Here is a 21,417-nt window from a genome sequence, read left to right on the forward strand (position 1 = left end):
ACCAGTCAAGTTTTTCTTTTCTTTCTATCTTCCTAAATATGGTGTTTTGAATTGATTTTAAAATAATGGTTATTTAACCCTTTTCAATTTCTAAAGATTGATATGATTATTATATGTTTTTATACTGTACAGGACACAGTAATCCCAGATTGTCAGTGTTTAGGCTTGGCTCCTTTTTCCATTGTTTCAGAAGGTTTGGTCAAAGTTTTGCAAACTATCATTTAAAAAAAAAAAAAAAAGATTATTTTTATGGGCAATTCCGCCTTTAATGATAGGATGATAGGCTCAGACATGAGAGAGAGGGGGAAGACATGCAGGAAATCGTCACAGGTTGGACTCGAACCCTGGACCTTCTGCGTCGAGGAATAAACCTCTACATGTGTGCCTGCTCTACCAACTGAGCTAACCGGCCACTTCATACTATCATTTATCCATTACTTTTAGCTATCTATTTAAACTGTTCCACTCCCTTGCAAACTTGTTTTTATGAACTCTCAGAGGCAACCTATAGTGTTCATGTGTTACAGCTGACTCAGGTTGGTTGGAGAAAAATAAAAACTAATTTCTATTCCGGTTTATATTTTCCCTGTATACACAAATGTGTGGAATTTCATTTCTTTTTTTTTATAGCTCAGCTACTTTACAATCTTTTCACAAAGCAACAAATGGAATCCATGTTCTTTGACGGAGAGGTCGATGCAAAAACCTTGGTCAACACACAAAGACATGTTAAGCTACAAATATATATTTCACATCAATAAATAATGTATCTGAAGGCCATCATTTTCTTCTTCTTGCTTAGCTTTTTTTCCTCACGGCTGCCTTAATTTGTCATTAAAGTGAATTCCATTGTCTTATTTAGAAGCACACCATCAAAGGAGCCATGCGCACAACAGCTTTATAATGGCTGTATATAATCTGGTGCCCTTTAACACCACATTGAACACAAAGTGATGTGTCTAAAATAAATCTAATTACTCAGTCATTTAGCATCAAAAGCTGTGCCTGCGGAGAGGCTCCAAAGAACAGGGCCACGAAATAAACACAGGAGGACTCTAGCTGTGTGTTTGGAGATAGGCACACTAACAGCCATTTCCTATTGTCATACAGGTTTATATTTACACTAACATTAACAATTTTTTACAATAGAGGGGATACAAAAAAAACCATTTGATATAACCCCACAAAATGTAAGAGTATGACACATTTGCAAATTCTTTTTAGATAATGAAAATAAATGGCATTGTAAATCATAAAAAAAAAAAAAAACTAAAAGGCACTAATAACTTATTTTCTACACCACATAAAAAGACAGGGATTTCTGCTTTAATCCAGGAGCCAGAATAAATAATACCAAAAGGTTTCAGACTTAATACCCTTTATATCTGTGCTAAACAAGTGGGTGTTAATTTCTTTCCAGCTTTCCTTTATTACTTGCAGGATGTTCTCCCTTCCTTTGTCTTGTTATTTGTCTTTTGGTCTGTGTTGTGACCTTGTGCAAAAAAAACAACAGCCAGAGCAAGAAAATATGAACTTTTGCTTCAATGTTCATCTTATTAAACTTTACTGCAACACTTATTTGTCCCCAACGCCTTTTCACTCTGCTTTCAATGATGCAATATCCTTGACATTCTAATGGCATGTGTTACATTAACGCACATCTCTACAGTATTTTCTTGCCACAAGCACTTATTCTTCTATTTATGCTTCATAGTGTGAAATTCTGTTCATTCCATGGTCAAAATTTTGCAAAGTCCTGCACACAACTGTACAGCTCTTCCACTTAAAAACAGATATTTATAAAAAAAGATATTTTTACATATTTCTTATATTTTTCATATTTTCTATTGTACATGTTTCTATTTTCTATTATGTCTCTTGACTTTTTGTACTGTATTTACAGTTATGCATGAAAACACCAAGACTAATTCCTTGTATGCGCAAACAAACCTACAAAGTACTCTGTTTCTGATACCAAATCTAAGGCTGAATCAAAAGATATTACTATTATTTTCGTATTTTGATTTACAACTGACCATTCACGGTTTAAAGTAATTTCAGAAATAGACATAGCCTTATTTGTTAAATGCTTCAATGTCAAAGTTTCTTGTACTGTTCAAAAAAACTAAGTCTTAAGGTTTGTAAGGGATACTCGTATTGCACTTGAGTTAGGAAACTCACAAGAAACTTTAAAAAAAGGTCAGAATTGATGCAAAAGAAGCTTGTATATACTGTATAATAGTCCCTAGTATGGGCTCCAAAATGCTGGATCCTACACTTCCCATAATGCAACTCAAATTCATTTTTTGTTAGACCCTTTGTACCTGGTAAATACTCACATATTTCAAATTCCACACCCCCAGTTTGCAATTCAACTCTTAATGACATCATCAGGGTTATTTCCTCACTAAGTTCTGCTTGAGGGTCATTTTTCAGTAAATCGACTCATGTGTAAAAGCTGTGTAATTCCCCTTTAGCCCTATGAGTTAATCTGTTAAGGAATCAGGAGTCAATCAAGCTTAAGATGTTCTCATGCAACTAGAAGCAATGCAATGATAAGTTAATAAACATAGTATCTTTTAGCCACATTTTTACAAGAGGGGTTACTTTATTAAGGAAGCTGCTATTTTTCTTTGATTGGACTTGGTCCATTTCAGCATCATTTGGAAGCCAGATTTTACCTAAAAATATATTTTGACCACAGTGAATTTAGTTTTCTTCAACAATCCTCGGCCCTTAACCCAGTGGTACTTCTTGGGGCCTTGGTTAACTGAATTTTAGAAGCTTAATGTGTTGCCTCAATTCTGCACCAGGTTCCAATATTCAGTGTTGACCCATATTGCACACTTGTGAAAGTGTATTGTAGTGAAAGGATGCTTTACCTCCACAGGAAACCTTCTGCCGTTTATGCTGTGTTCTGAGCCTGCTGATCCATTACTATGGCCCCAGTGAAACTCCATCTTCTCAACCTTAAAACGCCCCGGCAGTCCAGCACCTCTTACAAAGTAGTCATCCTTCAGGAGAACAGCAACTGGAGACAAAATAATAATATGAATAATTAAAATAAGATGGACTCAAACTAAGAAGGAACCTTAAGTACACTCATGCAAAGGAAGCAAGATTAGTAGTCAAACAACTTATTGTACGGAAGCTCAGAGTGGCAGTGGCTACTCATCTTTTTATTTAATGCCCGTTATCTGAAGATCAAAACATAATTCTCATTATCGAAATTCTCAGTTTTTTTTTTAATGACAACTCAATTATCTCATTATCTCAAAATAACCCATTCCAATGCAGTGATGTTCATATTTATTCTATAAGCTTCTTATCCTGAGACGATGCACTTTGTTATCTCAAAATATCAAACCTGTTTGCTATGATAAAATGACACAATGGAATACCTGCTTATGACACTAGTTCATTTGTTAATCAGTTTTATTATTAGTATGAACTAACAACTTGGTAAAGATGGTAGACTAGCTCTGATTTGTTGTAGTGCATTTGTGAACTGTGCAAACTCCACATATCCTTTTCAACTTTTCTTGATAAATAAGTTGCCTTGAACACAGACTTGGTTTTCTTTTGAAATGATTACATAGAAAAAAACATAATTGGGGCTGAGCAATGAATGTGTTTTTATCATTTCATTAGAGGCTATTTAAAGAGCTAAAAAAAATCTCAAATGATCTTGACTCAGGGGAACGGAACAGCAGCAAGCGGTAGATTTAGCTACCTGGCAACCCACAGCCTGACTGGTTTGTTTCTATGGGACGCCCTATGTGGGGATTCATCATCGATAGATACAAAGTCAGTGGTGGGCATATTCACAATGTTGCCACTGACAGCCTCTTCCAGTGGCCTTGAGGTCCCATTGGTTGACTGTGGGAAGCTGTGGTGAACAGCTTCAGGCAAAATCTCTCTCTCTTAAACTTGTTGCATGGTTTGCTAGGAAGACATAATGGCATTCGCCTGCTTTTTCTGCAAGGCTGTAATGCCGTTGCTTCAGCTGTAGAATAGCAAGTATTTTAAAAAATGTCCTCTGATGTATGGTTTCTGCACTGCTGAAGGTTTGACATTTTGGTCCAGAAGATCTTGTAATATAGGTGTTTATTGTAGAATTAGTTATGGTAACATAAAATGAATGTCCCATAAATGCTTTGAAATAGTATTTACAGTAACTGGGTTTCATCAGAATTCACACAGAAATAGGACTTTGCAAGAGTTTATGTGCAAAAATACTCATATTTTGTGACATTTAAAAAGGTCCCATGGCATGAAAATTTCACTTTATGAGGTTTTTTAACATTAATATGAGTTCCTCTAGCCTGCCTATGGTCCCCCAGTGGCTAGAAATGGCGATAGGTGTAAACCGAGCCCTGGGTATCCTGCTCCGCTTTTGAGAAAATGAAAGCTCAGATGGGCCAAACTGGAATCTTCAATTTATGTCGTCATAACGGGAAAGGTTACCTCCCCTTTCTCTGCTTTGCCCGCCCAGAGAATTTGGCCCACCCATGAGAAAGAGAGACACATCATGGCTTGCAAACGAGCAAAGCATGGCAGTTGGTCAAGGCCACACCCCCACCCTCCACCTTGCCCCCCTCTCTCCTCTTCAATAGCATTTAAAGCTACAGACACAGAAATGGCACGTCCTAAGGAAAGCTCATTGTGGGACTGGCTCTAGTGGCTGTAATTCTGCACCAAGGCTGAATTTCAGGAAAGAGACTTCAGATACAGTATTAGGGGACCACTAAGGTCAGTATAAAAGCATCCAAAAAGCACCATGTCATAGGACCTTTAATTAAACATTATCAGTGAGTTGGTTACAATTCACTGCTGAGTTATTTTATGTAAGTGTAAATATAAGTATATAAGTTCAGGCCTCTGTGATCAACAGGCCAAAACAGGCTGTAATGTAAAACGACATTATTTTGCACAATTTTGTGGATTTTATTGTTCATTGTGTCTTTATATAGCCTGAGGTCTCTATCATTGTATTTCATTTCTGTCAGCATTTCCTCTGAGTATAGTCACAGTTTTGATTTAAAATTTAAATTGAACCACCATGAAACCTAGAAGATGAGTTTTGCTTTTTCTGTGGAATTTTTTCTATTACTATTAGGTTATTCACGTACAATGTAGTTATGTTCCTAGGAGTTTTAAGAAAATGTTACCCACTATTGTCTTACCTATTAAATGCCTGAGATTTAGGAAGTGAAGCAATATAAAAATATTTTAACTACATAAGAAATATTTCTGCAAAATTGAACTCGGCAGATATAAGACAACAACTAAACATATTACCTAAAAAAATATGACTATTGTTAGATACTGATGTTTGCTTAAAGAGAGCTGACCATATCAAACAGCATAATCACGGAAGGGATGACATCACAGCTTTGCATGTTGTTGCCATCTGCCAAAAACGGTCCAGTAACTCCAAAATGTTTCATTTTTTGGGGAAAAAAAATATCATTGTTACTAGCTTGATCACCGTTGAAATCCTGCAGTGGCTTCTGAGAGTTTTTTTTTGGGGGGGGGTCATAACATTATCTCAATTCATATTGGTCCATGTAATCCTCATCCTGAGGTTAAAACACAGACATACTGCTGTTATGAGGTAATAAAATGGCAACAGGAATGTGATTCCGCCTTAAAAGTTCAGTCCACTTTTCCTGGAAGCCAACATTTGTTAATGTACTCAGCGGTGTCATGTAAGGGTGAGTTTAAGCTGTGTTACTTCTCCAGTTTTCCAAGGCATCAAAAAAACCATAATGACAAGGCCTATTATTATTTGAGGTTACATGTTAATGTATCTATAACCCTTTACCACGTCTACATTTGACATCATTAGCCCGATTAGAGCCAGCGCTCTGTCGGATGATCCCCCCCCTGTTACAAGGAGATTTAGTCAGCCTCTCTGGATAAGGACAGCCCACTTTTAATCATATCACACAAAGCAAACCAAGAGGATGAGCATGTGTACAAGCACACACAGACGGTTAGTAAACACAGATGACATGTTGAATAAGATGTGCAGAGGGAATGGATGGAATCAAAGGTAAGTGAAACAGATCACCACGTGGTGATTACTAGCAGGAAGAGTTGTGGCGAGTGTGAGATCCAGAGAAAAGGAAGCGAAGGAGATGAAGAGAGGAGAACCTTGTGTGACGAGGGATGAGCTGAGCCCCTGTCGTGAGGCAAGAAAGAATCTGCCAGCAGTATTAATGTGCCAGTGTGGCTTAAGCTGATGGGCAACAGTATGAAGGAAAAGGTCTTTTAGATGGAGGAGATTTCATCGGGTCAAAGTAAAAATCGGTCTGCATAGGAAAGAACTACCCATCACGTGATCATAATTGTGTGCAAACACATACGTATTTACAAGGATGGTAATAAATCCATGTTTCTGCTGTTGTTGAAGTAGTGTAATCCTGTCTGCTACACAAGGAAATTGAAGGAAAGGGGATGCTGGCTCTGGTCCTGAGAGTTTCATTAGAAATGCGGCCCTGGGTGTGTTTGAACCCTCCAACAGCAGAGCAGGAATTAGAAGCTAAGCCAAAAAGACCTTGAATCACAGCCAGCGAGAGAAAGGGAGTGTGTGTGTGTGTGAAAGTAAATCCTTGATCAATGCAGATGTCTCTGGGGCCTTACGATTCCTCATGAATTTGGTTGAGAATTGTTTGAAATTTTACTGAGAAATGTTTTGTTGAGGAACGTTGCTTGAATGGCAGCACATCAGCTCGATCTCAAAGCGGGTCAAGGCACAAGGGAACATTGTGAAATCAATCTCGATGAACTTTTAAGATCAATTCACTCCGTTCTTAATTACAACATTGACTTTTAAATAGTATGAAGGATGTTAAAGCCCCTTTGTGCAGGGTTTGAACATTTGGACTTCAGCACCCCGAGGTGGCAGCATAAAAAAACAGACACTGTGGGAGACAGCCATGTGTGCCAATGTGTGTACAGCCGTAACGATTATCAGGGAAAATGTATCTAGAAAAGGCAGGAGTCTCTGCCCGTCTGAATGTCTGACCCGCACGCGGAAAAGATGAAAAGACATCACATGCAGCACAGAAGTACACATGGAGGCCACTGTGTTCTATCGTTTGATATACTTTTGTGTAAATGAACTAGGACTGAACGTGACACATTCAATGTTAATAACATAACTGTAAATAAAAGTAAGCAAATGCACAATAAAGGTAGAAAAACAAAAAACTAAGCACCCACGGAGCTCAGGGCGTCTCGGCTCTCAAGCATGTTGTCCGCAACAGGCTACCACTGATTAATACACCGATTTGGAAGAAATTACCTCCACTGTGTATTATAAGTCACTCTGTGGTTGCAACTAAATTGTGTATGTTGGCCATACTAACTTATAACACTAATAACAAAAATAATACTTTCTGCTGCAGTATTAATTTCGTTAATGATAATAATGACGAGACAGCACCGCTGTCATTGAACGCTGACCACGGGGGATATCAACAAGCAATATCGTTGACGAAAAATGTAGCTTAAAAAAATGAAAGCTCTCGTGTCTTCAATAATAATGTTATAGAAAAAGTTACAGTAATTAGGACAGCACTCCAAACTAGAAACTAGACTAACAAATTAGAAATCCAATTAAACTTGCCACACGGACGTTTCGGGCAAGACGCCCTTAATGTTGTTTGCAAACCTGCACTTATTTATGGAATTAAAAAAATGTAGTTGTTTGTACAATACGCTTTGACAAATGTGAAATATGGGTCAAGACTGAATATTGGAGCCTGGTGCAGACTGTACTGTACATCAATTTGTTGTGGCAATACATGCAAACAAATGACAGAGGAAGCCATACAAAAGTAGTCCTAGTCTCATAAGAATATGAATGGACAAAGAGATATATGAAAACATTGCAGATAAGATGAGGAGATACTGCATGGTTAAACTTTCATGATACAAAATGCTTGAAGCCATGATCGGAGTTGACAGCAGTCAGGTAATAGATGAGTGAAGTGTCCCTAACGGGCTTCTGCTCGGCTCCTGAGGACCACGGCGCTGTGAAAACCACACAATGAGCTTGAATACACTCGGCTATGTTTGACGTCATCTTTAATAACTTCAATACAATTCAAGAACAAAAGACTGTCAAGGAGGACGCATGAAAAAAAAAAAAAAAGTGGACTTGCCAAACACAACGTATAGAGGCAAACAATACGCCTCCGAAGGCCAAATATTCACTTAAGACTGCGACGCTTCACATTCAAAACTCTGAAACGTTTTTTTTTTTAAATATGAAGGACAAATATCTGCGAGGAACAATAACTAACACCAAAGGAGTAGCAGTCCATTAAAACATTCATCCACATTTCAAGTGATGAGGACAATCAAATGCAGCTCTAAAAATCAATGTTGAGGAAAGTTTATCCACTGCTTTTGACTTTATTCTCAACTTAGATTTTAAGGCTTTGGTAGCCATCCATCCATCCAGTTAAATAATGTTAAAAATATTTGTGCATTTCATCTTGGTAATGTAATATTTAATTTATCATTCATGAGAAAATGTAGCCTAATGTTTCAATGAGCAATAAAGTCTACCTGTCATGTTATATCATGGTAATTCCAAAAAGGCAGTAGTAATAGCAAACTGTAGTTTAATAAGCAAAACAAAAAAGGTTCCTCATTTAGGGCAAACTCATTTTCAATTTCAAATAGTGCGAGGTGAATTTACTTAATATTAAGTTGTCCTCTTCTAAATAGTGTATGTATAATAATATTTTGTGGCAGCATTGTTCCAGTTTCCTGATTTTCATAGTGCTAAGCCATCTAAAATTCCTTCTGTACTGTTTGTGCCCAAAATTACAGCCAACTATGTTATTTCCATCACTGTAAATAAGCAGCCCGCAGCATTGCTCGGCTGTCCCAGCGGTCTTGGTTGTCATGGAGGCTAACGACTCTCATTATGATCAAACGCAAAAGATGAAACTACTCTCTGAGAGAAACAGTGCCAGAAGCAAAGGAGATCAATTAAGGTCATGGTTTTCACACCAATGGTCCACGGATTAGCTGATCGAAAAAAATAATAATGGCAATGGTTTAAAGCAGCAGTAAATCAAGTAAGCTTCAAAATATATCTGAAAACAAGGCATGCCGGTTGATACAAAGAGGATAGGAAGAGATGAAGGAATCATGAAAGACAAATTATTATGTGTGATTGTTAGGTACTTCACTAAAACATTGGGGCTTGGATTTAAAATCTGTCAAGAGGGTAAGTGATATGGATTATGTCCTGTCACTATTTATTTATTTATTTATATATACACACACATACACACATATCAGTCAAAAGTTTGGGGTCACTTAGAAATTTCCATTCCACTCCATTACAGACAGAATACCAGCTGAGATCAGTTGAATTGTTTCTTTAATCAGGGCAGCAGTTTTCAGATTACTTTTTATGCTTACATAACTGCAAAAGGGTTCTCGACTGTTGCAGAAAGCAGTTGCTGATCTTTAATGCAATATCTACATTGCCCATTATCAGCAACCATTCATTCAATGTTCCAAAGGCACATTCTGTTTACTAATCTGATATCACTTTAAAAGACTAACTGAGAACACATTGGAGAACCCTTTTGCAATTATGTAAGCACATAATGTGATCTGAAAACTGCTGCCCTGATTAAAAAAACAATGCAACTGATCTCAGCTGGTATTCTGTCTGTAATGGAAATTTGTAAGTGACACCAAACTTTTGACCGGTAGTGTATATGCATGTACACACACCTATACGTACACACAAAATTATATATATATATATATATATATATATATATATATATATACACACACACTACTTCACAGGTGTGCCTTGTCAGGGTTAATTAGTGGAAGTTTTTCCCTTATTAATGGGGTTGGGACCATCAGTTGTGTTGTGCAGAAGTCAGGTTGATACACAGCCGACAGCCCTATTGGACAACTGTTAGAATTCATATTATATTATGGTTCTCTGGGAACTCCTTCAAGACTGTCTGTATATATATATATATATATATATACACACATATATATATATATATATATATATATATATATATATATATATATATATATATATATACACACACACACACACACACACACACACACACACACACACAACACACACACACACACACACACACACACAGTATATATTGTGGAATGGCAAACTACCTAGAAATTACATTTAAAAAGGTGTTAAAATGACCACACAGAATCTCAGAAAAGTAAGTAACAGTTATGACAAAATCTATATAAATCCATATTGCCATAAGGCTTTCCTGCTGAGTTATTTAACAACACGGCTTGCAAGGGTCTAATACAACCAGAAGTAAAAGGTTTAAAAGGGATAGCCACCTGAAGTTAAATGATATGGCACAATCTCTGTCAAGTGACAAATTTGTATCCAACATAATTACATGGCTTTGTTGAATATATGAATACATGAATATTTGATTCTGATTGGTCAATTATGGCATTCTACGATGTGTGCTGCTATAAATAACAGGCCGCTGCTATGGACGCACTTCTGATCATAGACTCTGGAGGATAATTTTTAAATCAATTCAATCATTTTGAAATTTATAATTAGTAGCCGTGTCATAAGCGGGATAATGTATAGCGAGCGGCTCATTGTTGCGAATGAAACCCCTTCAGACTGATTTAAGACCCCGTGTCCTTCATCACCCTGTCAGGGTTTGATTTGCAATAATGACCTGCTCACTCTACAGTATCTTTTTTTTTGTATATCGCCATCATTTTCCTCAACTCTACACTTGTCCTGGTATCATTACAAGCTTTAAGTTTATGACAAAAGACAATAAAGTACAGTACGGAATTTAGGGACAAAACTAGTCCAAACTAATTCTGTGATCCTGACCTGTCTTTCCAGTGTTTTTCATGGTGGTCTGGTTGGAGGATTCAGCGTTGAACTTGTCGAGCACCAGCTCCTGGTACTCCTCCGAAACCAAAGCTTGTTCATCTGCAATGTCTACAGGTGATTGGTTGTTCGCAGCACATTCTGGGTATGAGGCTGCCCAGCTTCGAGGTCCATGGCTTCCTGCAGAAATAGAAGAAACAAGAGCTTATGAAAAATGTAGACTACCACAGAATCCAATTTGTCTACGGATTCTTGCTATAACTAACACCAATTAGAAATAATGGGACAATATTACTGCTACAGGAGCAGTCAGGTTTCAATATGCCATTAACAGAAATTGAGAGAAAGAGGACAATGATTCTTGCATATTCATTCAGCTGCTGTGCTCTCTAAACTCCTCCAACAGCTGGGAAAACATGTAAACACAATGAAAATTCATCATCTGGCTACAGGCAATTCTAGCGTTAATTGTCCATACATGATATCCAAATGAGGCAGATTCTACAGTTCTACACACACTGAAACTTGAGCCTAGAATGGTTGCTGAGTTAATGTGGGTCTGTGCCTCAGATAGGTTTAAAAACAAAAAACCTGATACCTAAAGGGTTGTTCAATAGAAAATACTTCACTTTAACAATTAATGTGCAGTGTGCTGCAAACGAACTTCCGGTAGAATCCCCATCCACTGTCTGCTCTTTTAATCCTCTATCCCCTACAGTGGCGCTTCTACAAAGGAATAATCCACAACCGACAGGGGTCCCCTTGATCTCTTCTCGGGTACAATGGGCCAATGCAACAACAAAAGCTGAGGGATCAGGGGAACAAGGAAGCATGCATGGATTTGAACTTTTCTGGGTTAACACAATATTCATGATCCCATTCCCTACAGATATGGGGCAACTTTGCTACTGGCTCATAAAAAAGATATGAGAACTGCTCTTTACTAAAACACCCTGGATCAAGGGTGGCTTCATGTCTTGTAATGTATAAACACCTTGCAGCCAGAGACTCTGTTGGAGAGTCCCTCGAAAAGACAGCGTCATTCAGGATTATTTTCGAAATATCCAATATTTTACCACGTCAGTCATTAAACAACCATAAACATGCATCATGGGGAGCGCAGACACAAACTGGAATTATTTCATTCATCTCTACAATGAATAGGTCACTAAGGTAGGAAAAAAGTGCACTAAATGATGTTAAGCCCTTGGAAATGTCTCAGATTTGCCCAGTGACCAATTCAATTAAGACCTATTGTCTTTTAAACACCACCTGCAAGATTATGGGCTGGGGGGGGGGGGGGTGGGTCTAGACATCATAAATGTTGGAATGGCTGCATTTCTAACTAATTACTCCATTAAGAAGCAGGATTCAATTTGTCGGTCATGGCTTTAAAGTTACCAGTGCAACTCCCAATATTTAACTAACCCTGGAGCAGAGCCCATTATGAATGCAATACAATTATCATAAGGTGAGAGAAAGCTGTGTGCCAATCATAAATATACAATGGGGATTCATATAAAATGGAGCAAATGTTTACCTTATTCAAACAAAAGTGTTATGTGTACAAAGTCTTCTGTTAAGCCTTTACGTTATGTGCTTGTATAAAAAAATAATAACATTACTTTCGGCCTATGTATCGGATTTTGTAAACTCCCAAATATCATATCGGTCTCAAAAATCCAGTATCTGTCGGGCTGTAATATTTATTAATCAATGATGCCGCTTAGTTTACTTGTATACCCACACAGTTTTTACACAATCTTCAGTGTATGTATCTGAATGTTTCTAGGTCAAACATTGGAGCTTAGACTGTGTAGGGTTAGCATACAGTAAAGTAGTACACACTTGAGGCATTTGTGCAATCGGTTTATTACTTACTTCCATCCCATTTGAGCTGCAGAAAATATATATATTCTCTTTGGCAGAGCTGTCTGAAGAACACTGGGCCTCATTCACCAATATCTTCCTAAGTTTTCTCTTAAATATGTTCTTAAGAAGGTTCCTAAGAAAAGTCTACGTCGGATTCATGACGTGTTCTTAAACAGAAGATTTGTTTGCATCTGTGTTCTTAGGATTGATGAATCCCACGTCTTCGTAACTGAAAGCGCATGCCAGTTGTTCCTAATTAGCATAAGAAAACGCCCCCCACAGAAGGACATGACACTTCCTGTGCACCTCCTGGGAGACAGATTTTCAGAGATTGTCGGAGCCGCGGTGGAGGAAGTACTGAATCTCAGTACTTAAATAAAAAAGTACAAATAACCAGAGACATATTTACTTTAGTAAAAGTAGAAGGTGTCCGCTACCACAAACAAGGCCTGGCTTTTAAAAAAAGTTCCTATCCTAACCAGCATAAAACGGAAATGTGTTAGAATCGGAATGCGGTTGGTTTTATTCATGGATGTATTTTATTTTCTTTAACCATGCAAGTAAGCAAATAAAGTGTGTGAAGCAGCGCAAATGGGGAGATGTGAAGAGGTCCAGCCAAATAAATAGCCTAAGATATGAACGCATCTTACGCAGCCTGGCGGAGGAGTAAACGACGCTGTGGAGAGAAATAGATGGCAACTATGATTTAAAAATGGGAATAATAAAAACAAACGTTTTCATTTTCACTTTTACCGGGGGCTGTATTACCGAGGGTCAGCGGCGCTGCGCCCGGGCTCTGGAGCACCGGAGCCGGCTTGGATCAGCGGTGCCCCATATATACAGTATCTACAGCAACCAAACTTTACTGGTGAGACAAACAGGCAGGGGGGCAGGGGGGAAACTGATCAGAAAATGTAACGGAACATTGTAGAAATGTAGTGGAGAAAGTATAGATAATTGCTGCAAAATGTAACAAAGTAAAAGTCAAAAGTAGGCTATGCACTATTGAGTCTACTTAAGTAAAGTACAGATACGTGAAAAATGTACTTAAGTACAGTTACGACGAATTTGTACTTTGTTACATTCTACCACTGCATTTTGGCCCTATAAATAGCAATCAATCACCAAATAACGCAGGATTTAATCAGTTTAACTGCTGATGTAAATTACAGTGTTAGTGTTTTTTTTTTTGCATAATATGATTTTTTTTTTCAACAAATGATCAGAAATACATTACAGTACAATACTATCATTGTAAACGACTGTATAATTAAATAAAATGCAGTAAGCAATCATTTGGAGCAAATTGTCATCACTCAAATGTGCTTTTCATGTAGCTACATGCTAACATCAGGGAAACCTGTAATCTTGGCTGCTGATTTTGTTAATTTCTCCCAAATTCTGATAACATTCCTACTAGAACATGTCCGGTTGTGTAGTTTGTGGTTTAGAAGCCTTAATCTGTGATTTTGTTATGGTAAAAAGTCCTGCTATATACTCTGTTGCAGTCATTCTCCGGCTGCAACGGACTGTACAGAGACAGCGACAGCAGAGCACAGATGAACAGTATATAATAGGTCTCCTTTAAGTGAATTCTAGCAAACTACAAAAACCTTTTGAGATGTTACTGAGATATATATAACCTCGACTGACATATCTCACAATAAAAACAAATTCCCTTGATCAGCTGTGTGGAGACAGATTCGATGTTGACTCAGACTATGACAGGAAGTTACAAAAGAAACAGCCCTAATTTAATTGTTGGATGGCATATGAAAACATGAAGCTACGATATAAATAAATCTCATTAAACAAACTAACATGTCAATAGTTTATCACATCAGAAAAACATGGTGTGAGTAAAGGCCACTTTGACTCAAAGTATAACTAGAGAAAAGTGTAATGTTTTGCTTATTTTACCATTAAAACACACATTAAAACCCATTTACTGCGAGAGATAATTCTGCCTTTCAACAAAAGAAAGGGAGGAGCAGCGCTAAAATCAGATAAGTGAGGGTTGCACAGCAGTCGATTAATCTGTCTCATTGCCATCCATCAGAATGACTACAATCCTAGTGGTTAAGCCTTTCCCACTGTAGCTCTGCCTCTACAGTATATGGCTGAGGTGGACAAATTAAAAGTAAGTACATGTTTAAAAATATTCTAGATTGATTTATCTAACACATTACACGCCACATTTGCAACTACATTCAGCACATGGGCTCTCTGGGAAAACGGCTCACACACAGCGGGTTGCACAACACACTAAATTCTAATGAAAATCTTTATAGGTGCTATCAGGTAATTCATGCGGTATGCTGATCGTTTTATATACTTATGATGGACAAAGATGAGCAAGTTACACTGATGTTACAGCTCACCTTCTGGGACTATAACAATATTTAGCAGAATGGGTCTATAACCATTGTTGCAAAAGGGAAACTAGTGAATCTGAATCACCACAATAGCCCTTCACCAAATCCTACATGTGTGTGAAGCTTTGTAATGTTCTATATTTGTTGAGACTGTGAAAGCAAGGTGTGATTATTCTTGAGTTTATCTTGTCGTGTTCCTAGGGTGGTTTGCATTATATAGTTTTGCTTTTATTTGGGGTTTGTGTTCTTTATTTTTTTGACGTAAATGTGACTTGTTTCATGATAGGAATCAGATGTTTATTTGCAGACCAGGCTCTACACTCATGGACAAATGATAGGATTCTGATTGACATCAGTACCTATATAAACAGCATAGACAGTTTTATCTGGTCAGCTGCTTACAGTAAGCAGTGACAACTTCTAATTGCAAGAGATCATTGAAATGTGCCTCATTTGTGTTGTCTGGGGTACTTTGGGGATTTACACAATGCTGCATTTTCAGTGTGTATAGATTGTTTACTGTATGTATCAATATTCTAAGCATCGTATTACCTCAAAGAAATTCAACATCTGTGGCAGTAGCACAGGCATACAGCCATATCTGTTAAACACATCAGTACAAAACATACGAAAATAACCTCACCAACAAGGAGTCTAGCAGGTTTGATGCTAAACTGACCATAAGCCTACATTTACCCCCTGCCTTTACAAAACGCATAGTTATCACAGACTGCATGCTTTTCTGAGTTTAAGTAATTTTCTACACCCTATAAGGCAGATCCTATAATGGCAGCACGTGTCTACAGCATCTAGGCCTCATCAATTTTAAGAGAAATTCAATAATGCCTCCATTTAGTAATTTATGATTTATGCTAGGAGTAAGATGAGTGATGTTTATAAAGTCCATACGGTTGTTAATCCAACCTTTATCTGGGCTCACTTCTGTTCTGTCTGATGTGACACCACTCTTGTTTTAAGTAAAACAGGCACATGTTTCTCTCAATCTGGCACTTTCAGCTCCAGGCGTCATCCCATTAACCTCGGGATAAACAGCCATGCCTGTGCTACCATGGCAATGCTGACAGAATGGCAATTGCCTTGTCATTTCCGTTTTGTCCCTCTGAGAGAAAGCTCAGCTTGCTGCATGCCGCCTGGCAGACCTCCCAGAACTGGCACACTAGCATTTGCAAAAATCTACACTGATCAGTCCATATGTATGAGTGGCACTGACAACACAACACAGCCAGCAGATATAAGGCACAGTATCGACAGCACTGAGAGGGGTCACAATAGTTGTCGCACTTGGAGCAGTGGTGAACGAGATCGAAGCCTTTGTGTATGCCGTAGAATCCCTTAAGCGAATGCAGGATAACATTTTGAACAACATTCCTGCTGTTAGTTTCCATATGCTGATAACACTCCAGATGGTGGAGACAGAGCCATTGTAGCACTGGGGAGTATCAAATGTTCAGGTTAGACAACTGATGAGCTGAGGGCTTGTACAATGTGGGCGCGGGCCAGAGAGTCCACTAACTTCTGTAATCAGTCAATTAATAACCAGCTAATGGCAGATATTTCTTTCTTATCAACCAGCAACACTCCCTGTAGGATGGTCTCAGACATTTAAAATCATAGACTACAGGAAATAATAGACTACAGGTCTGATGGGGCAACAAGTAGGAGTGGTCAGATTATCACACAGGTTAAAAATAAACCCTTGGGCTAGTCAAATGTATTTGGAAGAGAAAACAAAGGCGACCGGTAAAATGGTTACCCAAACTGTCTGTTGTAAACATCTAAGAAACACCTTACAGCCCAAATTCCTGGTACAACTTTGACATTTCGTATGTAGTTGTTTGCACTCTTGAGAGATTATTAGCGAGATCACTGGTGTGCTCAAGTTTGGTTTTACCTCCAAGTTAAATGGTAGCTGATCTGGTCAAACTAATGGCTTGTTTACAATCTCTATGATCATCTGACTCCCTGCATTTGTTGCCCTGTTGGACCCAATTTTAGTGACAAATACTTTGGTAACTATGTTGTCATAACTGATGACCAATGGTATGAAAACCAAACCTATGTTGTGCAGCAATAAACCATGGTTTTCCTTTTAAAAAAAAAAAGGCAACCACAAACAAGGACATTTTTTTTTTTTTGTCTAAAATCAATTTTGTCAAGATGAGAACCCTCTATATCAACAGTATGTTTTGCACACATGGAAGATTTTGTACTGCAAAATATTCATTTAAATACATAATTTGTTTTGTATTTGTATTTAATCTCCATTTTGACAGACTGACAACGAGATATTTCAGTCTGGACCAAATTAGTGGACTGATGGCCTAACAGACACACGTAAATTGTCTTCCTCAGTATAGTTATGCTCATGGCACCACACACCTTTGTTCTTTTTTCTCCATATCGCCCAGCCCTACTATAAACTACAATACCAGAGCTCCTTTGCACAAAACACACCAACAGACTTTCTCTCTCCCTCCAGCATCACTTTGTTCCACTGTCTGTGTCCCACAGATCTCTTCACATGCTTCCTGGCAGCTCTGTGACCTAATGGCTGGGTTGTGACGAGGGAAAGGGAAAGAGCTCAGCTGAATTGACAGTGAGAAGGAAGCAGACTCAGTCTATTGAACGATGCCGATTGTGAGCGTTTAACAATGAAGATAGAGACTCCAACTGCACCAGGTATAACAAGCAGCATCAGGTATAACAAGCAGCCAGGGATGGATATGGTTTACAAATTTAGTCACTAGATCATAGTTTCTTGGATTCACTAATACCTAGAGTGGGACTCAATCTAACACTTTTGTTTTCGGTGCTATGTGGGATTCTGGGTTTCATTTTAAGATGCACAACAATAAGAGACAGCATGCAACTACAATCAAAGTGAGGAAAATCATCCTGGCAAAATTGGGGCAGCCAATTTTGGTGACCGACTGTTCCCAAGTCTAAATAAGGTCATGCTGCCAAAACTACAAACTGTTACACCAGAGTGAAATATGTGACTAAACAACAGTTCAACCAAGGACTGTACCATTCAACAAGTGAACATTTTTATTGATAAAAACTGTTTGAGAAATTTCACCATACCTACAGTATAAAAGGTCTTACCGAGTGTGGAGCAGTGTGAAGCAATGGAAACTTTCAGGTAAATGAAAAAAATCTTTATGAATTATCAATTGCAACAATTAGCTTATATCTTTGTGTGCGATTTTGTATTTATAGGGAAATCTACTTTCAAAAAGGACTTCTTTGACTGAGAGGACTGCATAAGACGAAAAAATGGTCATTGAACCTTGAAGGTAAAAACCCATATTACCCTCAGTGGGCGTTAGTAAGCTTCAAAGACAAGTGAGGTAATATGCGATGAAGAACACTTAATACTTTTTACCCATGTATTATGAAATGTGAAAATAATTGCAGTCTGCTTCGGTGCTTTTGAAAGCTTTATCTCAACATTGTCTAAAATCCACTTCTCAGAGGAGATCTGAAGGAACAGATGCTTAATGTATCAGTGCAGTTTGCAAGAATGACAAAAGGCGTCTGGGGTCACTGTGGGGGACACAGAGGGTTAGGGCTGAACGATTAATTGCATTTGCGATAATATCGCGATATGTTAAAACGCGATTTCCTAATCGCAAAGGCTGCGATTTGGTCTCGATTTGATGACTCGCAAGAGCAAATCAGTCTGCACTACGCAGAGAAAGCATCAACTTAGCATGCTAACGCTACACTGTACCTTGAGCTGATCTCTGTCATTCAAACAATTCTGAGTTGAAGTTTAAAACTTTTACAGCCATTTTAATAAAATGAAGGGTTTTGTTTGGGCTCGAGTCCATACATGCAGTTAATGGATACAGGCACGCAGAACTGAAGGCTCGGTTGGCAACGAGCTAGCTCTGATTAGCGGTTAGCTCCGGTTAGCGGTTAGCTCCGTTATAAAGATATAAAGATATGGGTGGAGGAGCTGCCACTGAGAGGGGTAACAATCAGACTGATAAATGACGGTTTGGGGAGCTTTCACAGCAGCGTGGCCGCGGTGTTTCAACGGTTTTATTAGTACAGTTAATCCCACGGCAAGACCACAGCAACTAACGTAACGATAGCCTCTCTGAGCAAGTGCAGTGTTGACGGTGTCGGCACGCAACTTCACGAGGGGGAGGGGCTGGAGGCAGCTCCTCTCTGTGCACTGTAAAAAAAAATGTGTGTGTGTGTGTATGTATATATGTGTGTGTGTGTGTATATATATATATGTATGTGTTTTTACTTATTTAACTGTCTAGTGTGTAATTGTGTGTTGTTCATACTATACAATGATTTATTGTTTGTCTTTGTTGAATAATACAAAAGACAAAGAGCTTAAAAAAATAATCGAATATCGAATCGCAATCGCAATATTTGGGGAAAAAATCGCAATTAGATTATTTTCAAAAATCGTTCAGCCCTACAGAGGGTGATACATGAGTGAGTCTTCAGTTATACTTCACCAAATTAAAAGGTGCATTTATTTGACCTTGTCAGTTCTGTTGTGAACAAAGAAGCAGAGTAGGCACACGAAAAATAATCTATTTGTGTTCCTTTATTGTATAGACACTAATACAACAATTCCCAACTGCTTTGTGACAGGTGATTAAAGGTCTAGCGGTTCTTGGATATAGCTGGCAGGAGGTTCAGATGAGTTACTACTTTCACCGAAGTGTAATGCTTAAGCCAAAGTGACATAAAAAAGCAGACAAAAATCTAATGAATTATCAGATTCAATGGATCATCAATAATCCTCTGCTATCTCAAGTTGCACTCCCTTTTGCTAATGCTGCAGGTCACCCTGTTACATAAGTTCAAATAGCTTTTTATATGAGTCAGTTTAGCTTTTGGATATGATAAGGCAGGAGTTTTGTTAACTGATTCTGTCCTTTCAGTTTAAATGATGAGTTAGATTTCCGGGCCTCACAATGCTTCCTTGGGTGGACCGAAGTGGTACTTCACTTAGATATGAATCTGCTTTATTAGTCAGAAAGATCTGCATTCATTTATCATCTCCTACAAATGCAGCCCAAGCCGCCACTATGCTTCTAGCAAACTCAACAAAAACCTGTAATGTGCTGCCGTCGGACTGCCATGGAGGTTGATGGCCAAATAAATTTTGTACAGCAACAATCTTCAAACACAAACACACTTTCTGCCACGACATTAGACACAGAGCACTTTCAGTCAACTTTTATTAAAAGCTTTGCCCTCTTCAAAAGAGTTTGCTTTTCAGAAATTGGTACAAGCTCCCATGACTCAAACCACAAAGGATCAAACAGATCAGAGTGGTCATCTCAATAGAGGCGATAAACTAAACCAGTGTTAAGAAAAATCTTTTCTACTTCCAGCAGGTTCTTTACAGCATTTCATGGCAACCTAATGGCCAATTAGCAGGACTGAAGCCAAATGTTGTAAAGAGAGAAGTGGAGGTTAAATGTCTTGTCTACAGAGAAGCTAATAATCACAACTTAGAATGTGGTAAGGCTGTAACATGAAGTTACGGTGGGAAGAGGCTCAAAGCAAGTTCACAAGCCAATGCATTTGTAGAGAGACAGAATGCCTCAAGTGAGACAGAAAAAAAGGGTAAAAAAGAACGCTGTTTTAGTGCCATACCTTTATAAAAGCTGTAGATGTCTACAAGAGGACAAAAATAAAGTATTCTGTATGTTGCTTTCTTGTAGAGTACCATCATCTTCATCTTATGAGGAGTTGTTGTATCAACTGACACTGAAAGGCACCAGCACAACCACCAGACACCAGAATCTCTTCTTTTTCTTTTTTTTCTTACCTTTAAGTGAGCAGCTTTTGAGTTGCCAGTTTGCAGTGAAAAGATACTACGGTGTGTGTGGGTGTGTGACTCAAGTTAAACAATCTAATCTGGAGACGTTGCCTGTCTGTCAAACAAAAAGAGGAGTTAATGCTGATTTAATTTGGTTCCTTTAAGGGTCGGGGTATCTAAAGAGGTTTCCCGAAGGAGACGATAAAATGGAAGCAAATATGGTAGATATATTCTGTACTCGACCCAGTGGATTTGAAATGAAACAATGACTATGAGGTAGGGTTGGGTACCGAAACTCGGTGCCAATAGGGAACCGGTGCCGACGTAAACTGTAGTAACGAGACCGAATAAGAACGAAAGTTTCGGTGTCTCATTTCGGTGCTTGACTTTATACTACACCTGACCGCATGTAACGTTAGCCTACCTTTAACTAGCAGCTGGAT

At 38.3% G+C, this 21,417-nt stretch overlaps 1 protein-coding gene across 4 annotated transcripts in view; it reads right to left on the reverse strand.

Annotated features, from left to right (window-relative positions):
- The window catches only part of ca16b (carbonic anhydrase XVI b), a 113,901-nt gene that overhangs the window by 47,412 nt on the left and 45,072 nt on the right, over positions 1 to 21,417 (reverse strand). For all 4 annotated transcript variants that reach the window (XM_039797294.1, XM_039797295.1, XM_039797296.1 and 1 more), the window contains exons 3-4: positions 10,907 to 11,086; positions 2,883 to 3,031 (exon numbers count right to left, since the gene is read on the reverse strand). In XM_039797294.1, coding sequence (XP_039653228.1) covers positions 2,883 to 3,031; positions 10,907 to 11,086 — 329 coding nt within the window. The remainder of the gene's footprint in view (positions 1 to 2,882; positions 3,032 to 10,906; positions 11,087 to 21,417) is intronic.

Source organism: Perca fluviatilis, chromosome 4 (assembly GCF_010015445.1).
Source record: "Perca fluviatilis chromosome 4, GENO_Pfluv_1.0, whole genome shotgun sequence".
Taxonomy (NCBI): Eukaryota; Metazoa; Chordata; class Actinopteri; order Perciformes; family Percidae; genus Perca; species Perca fluviatilis.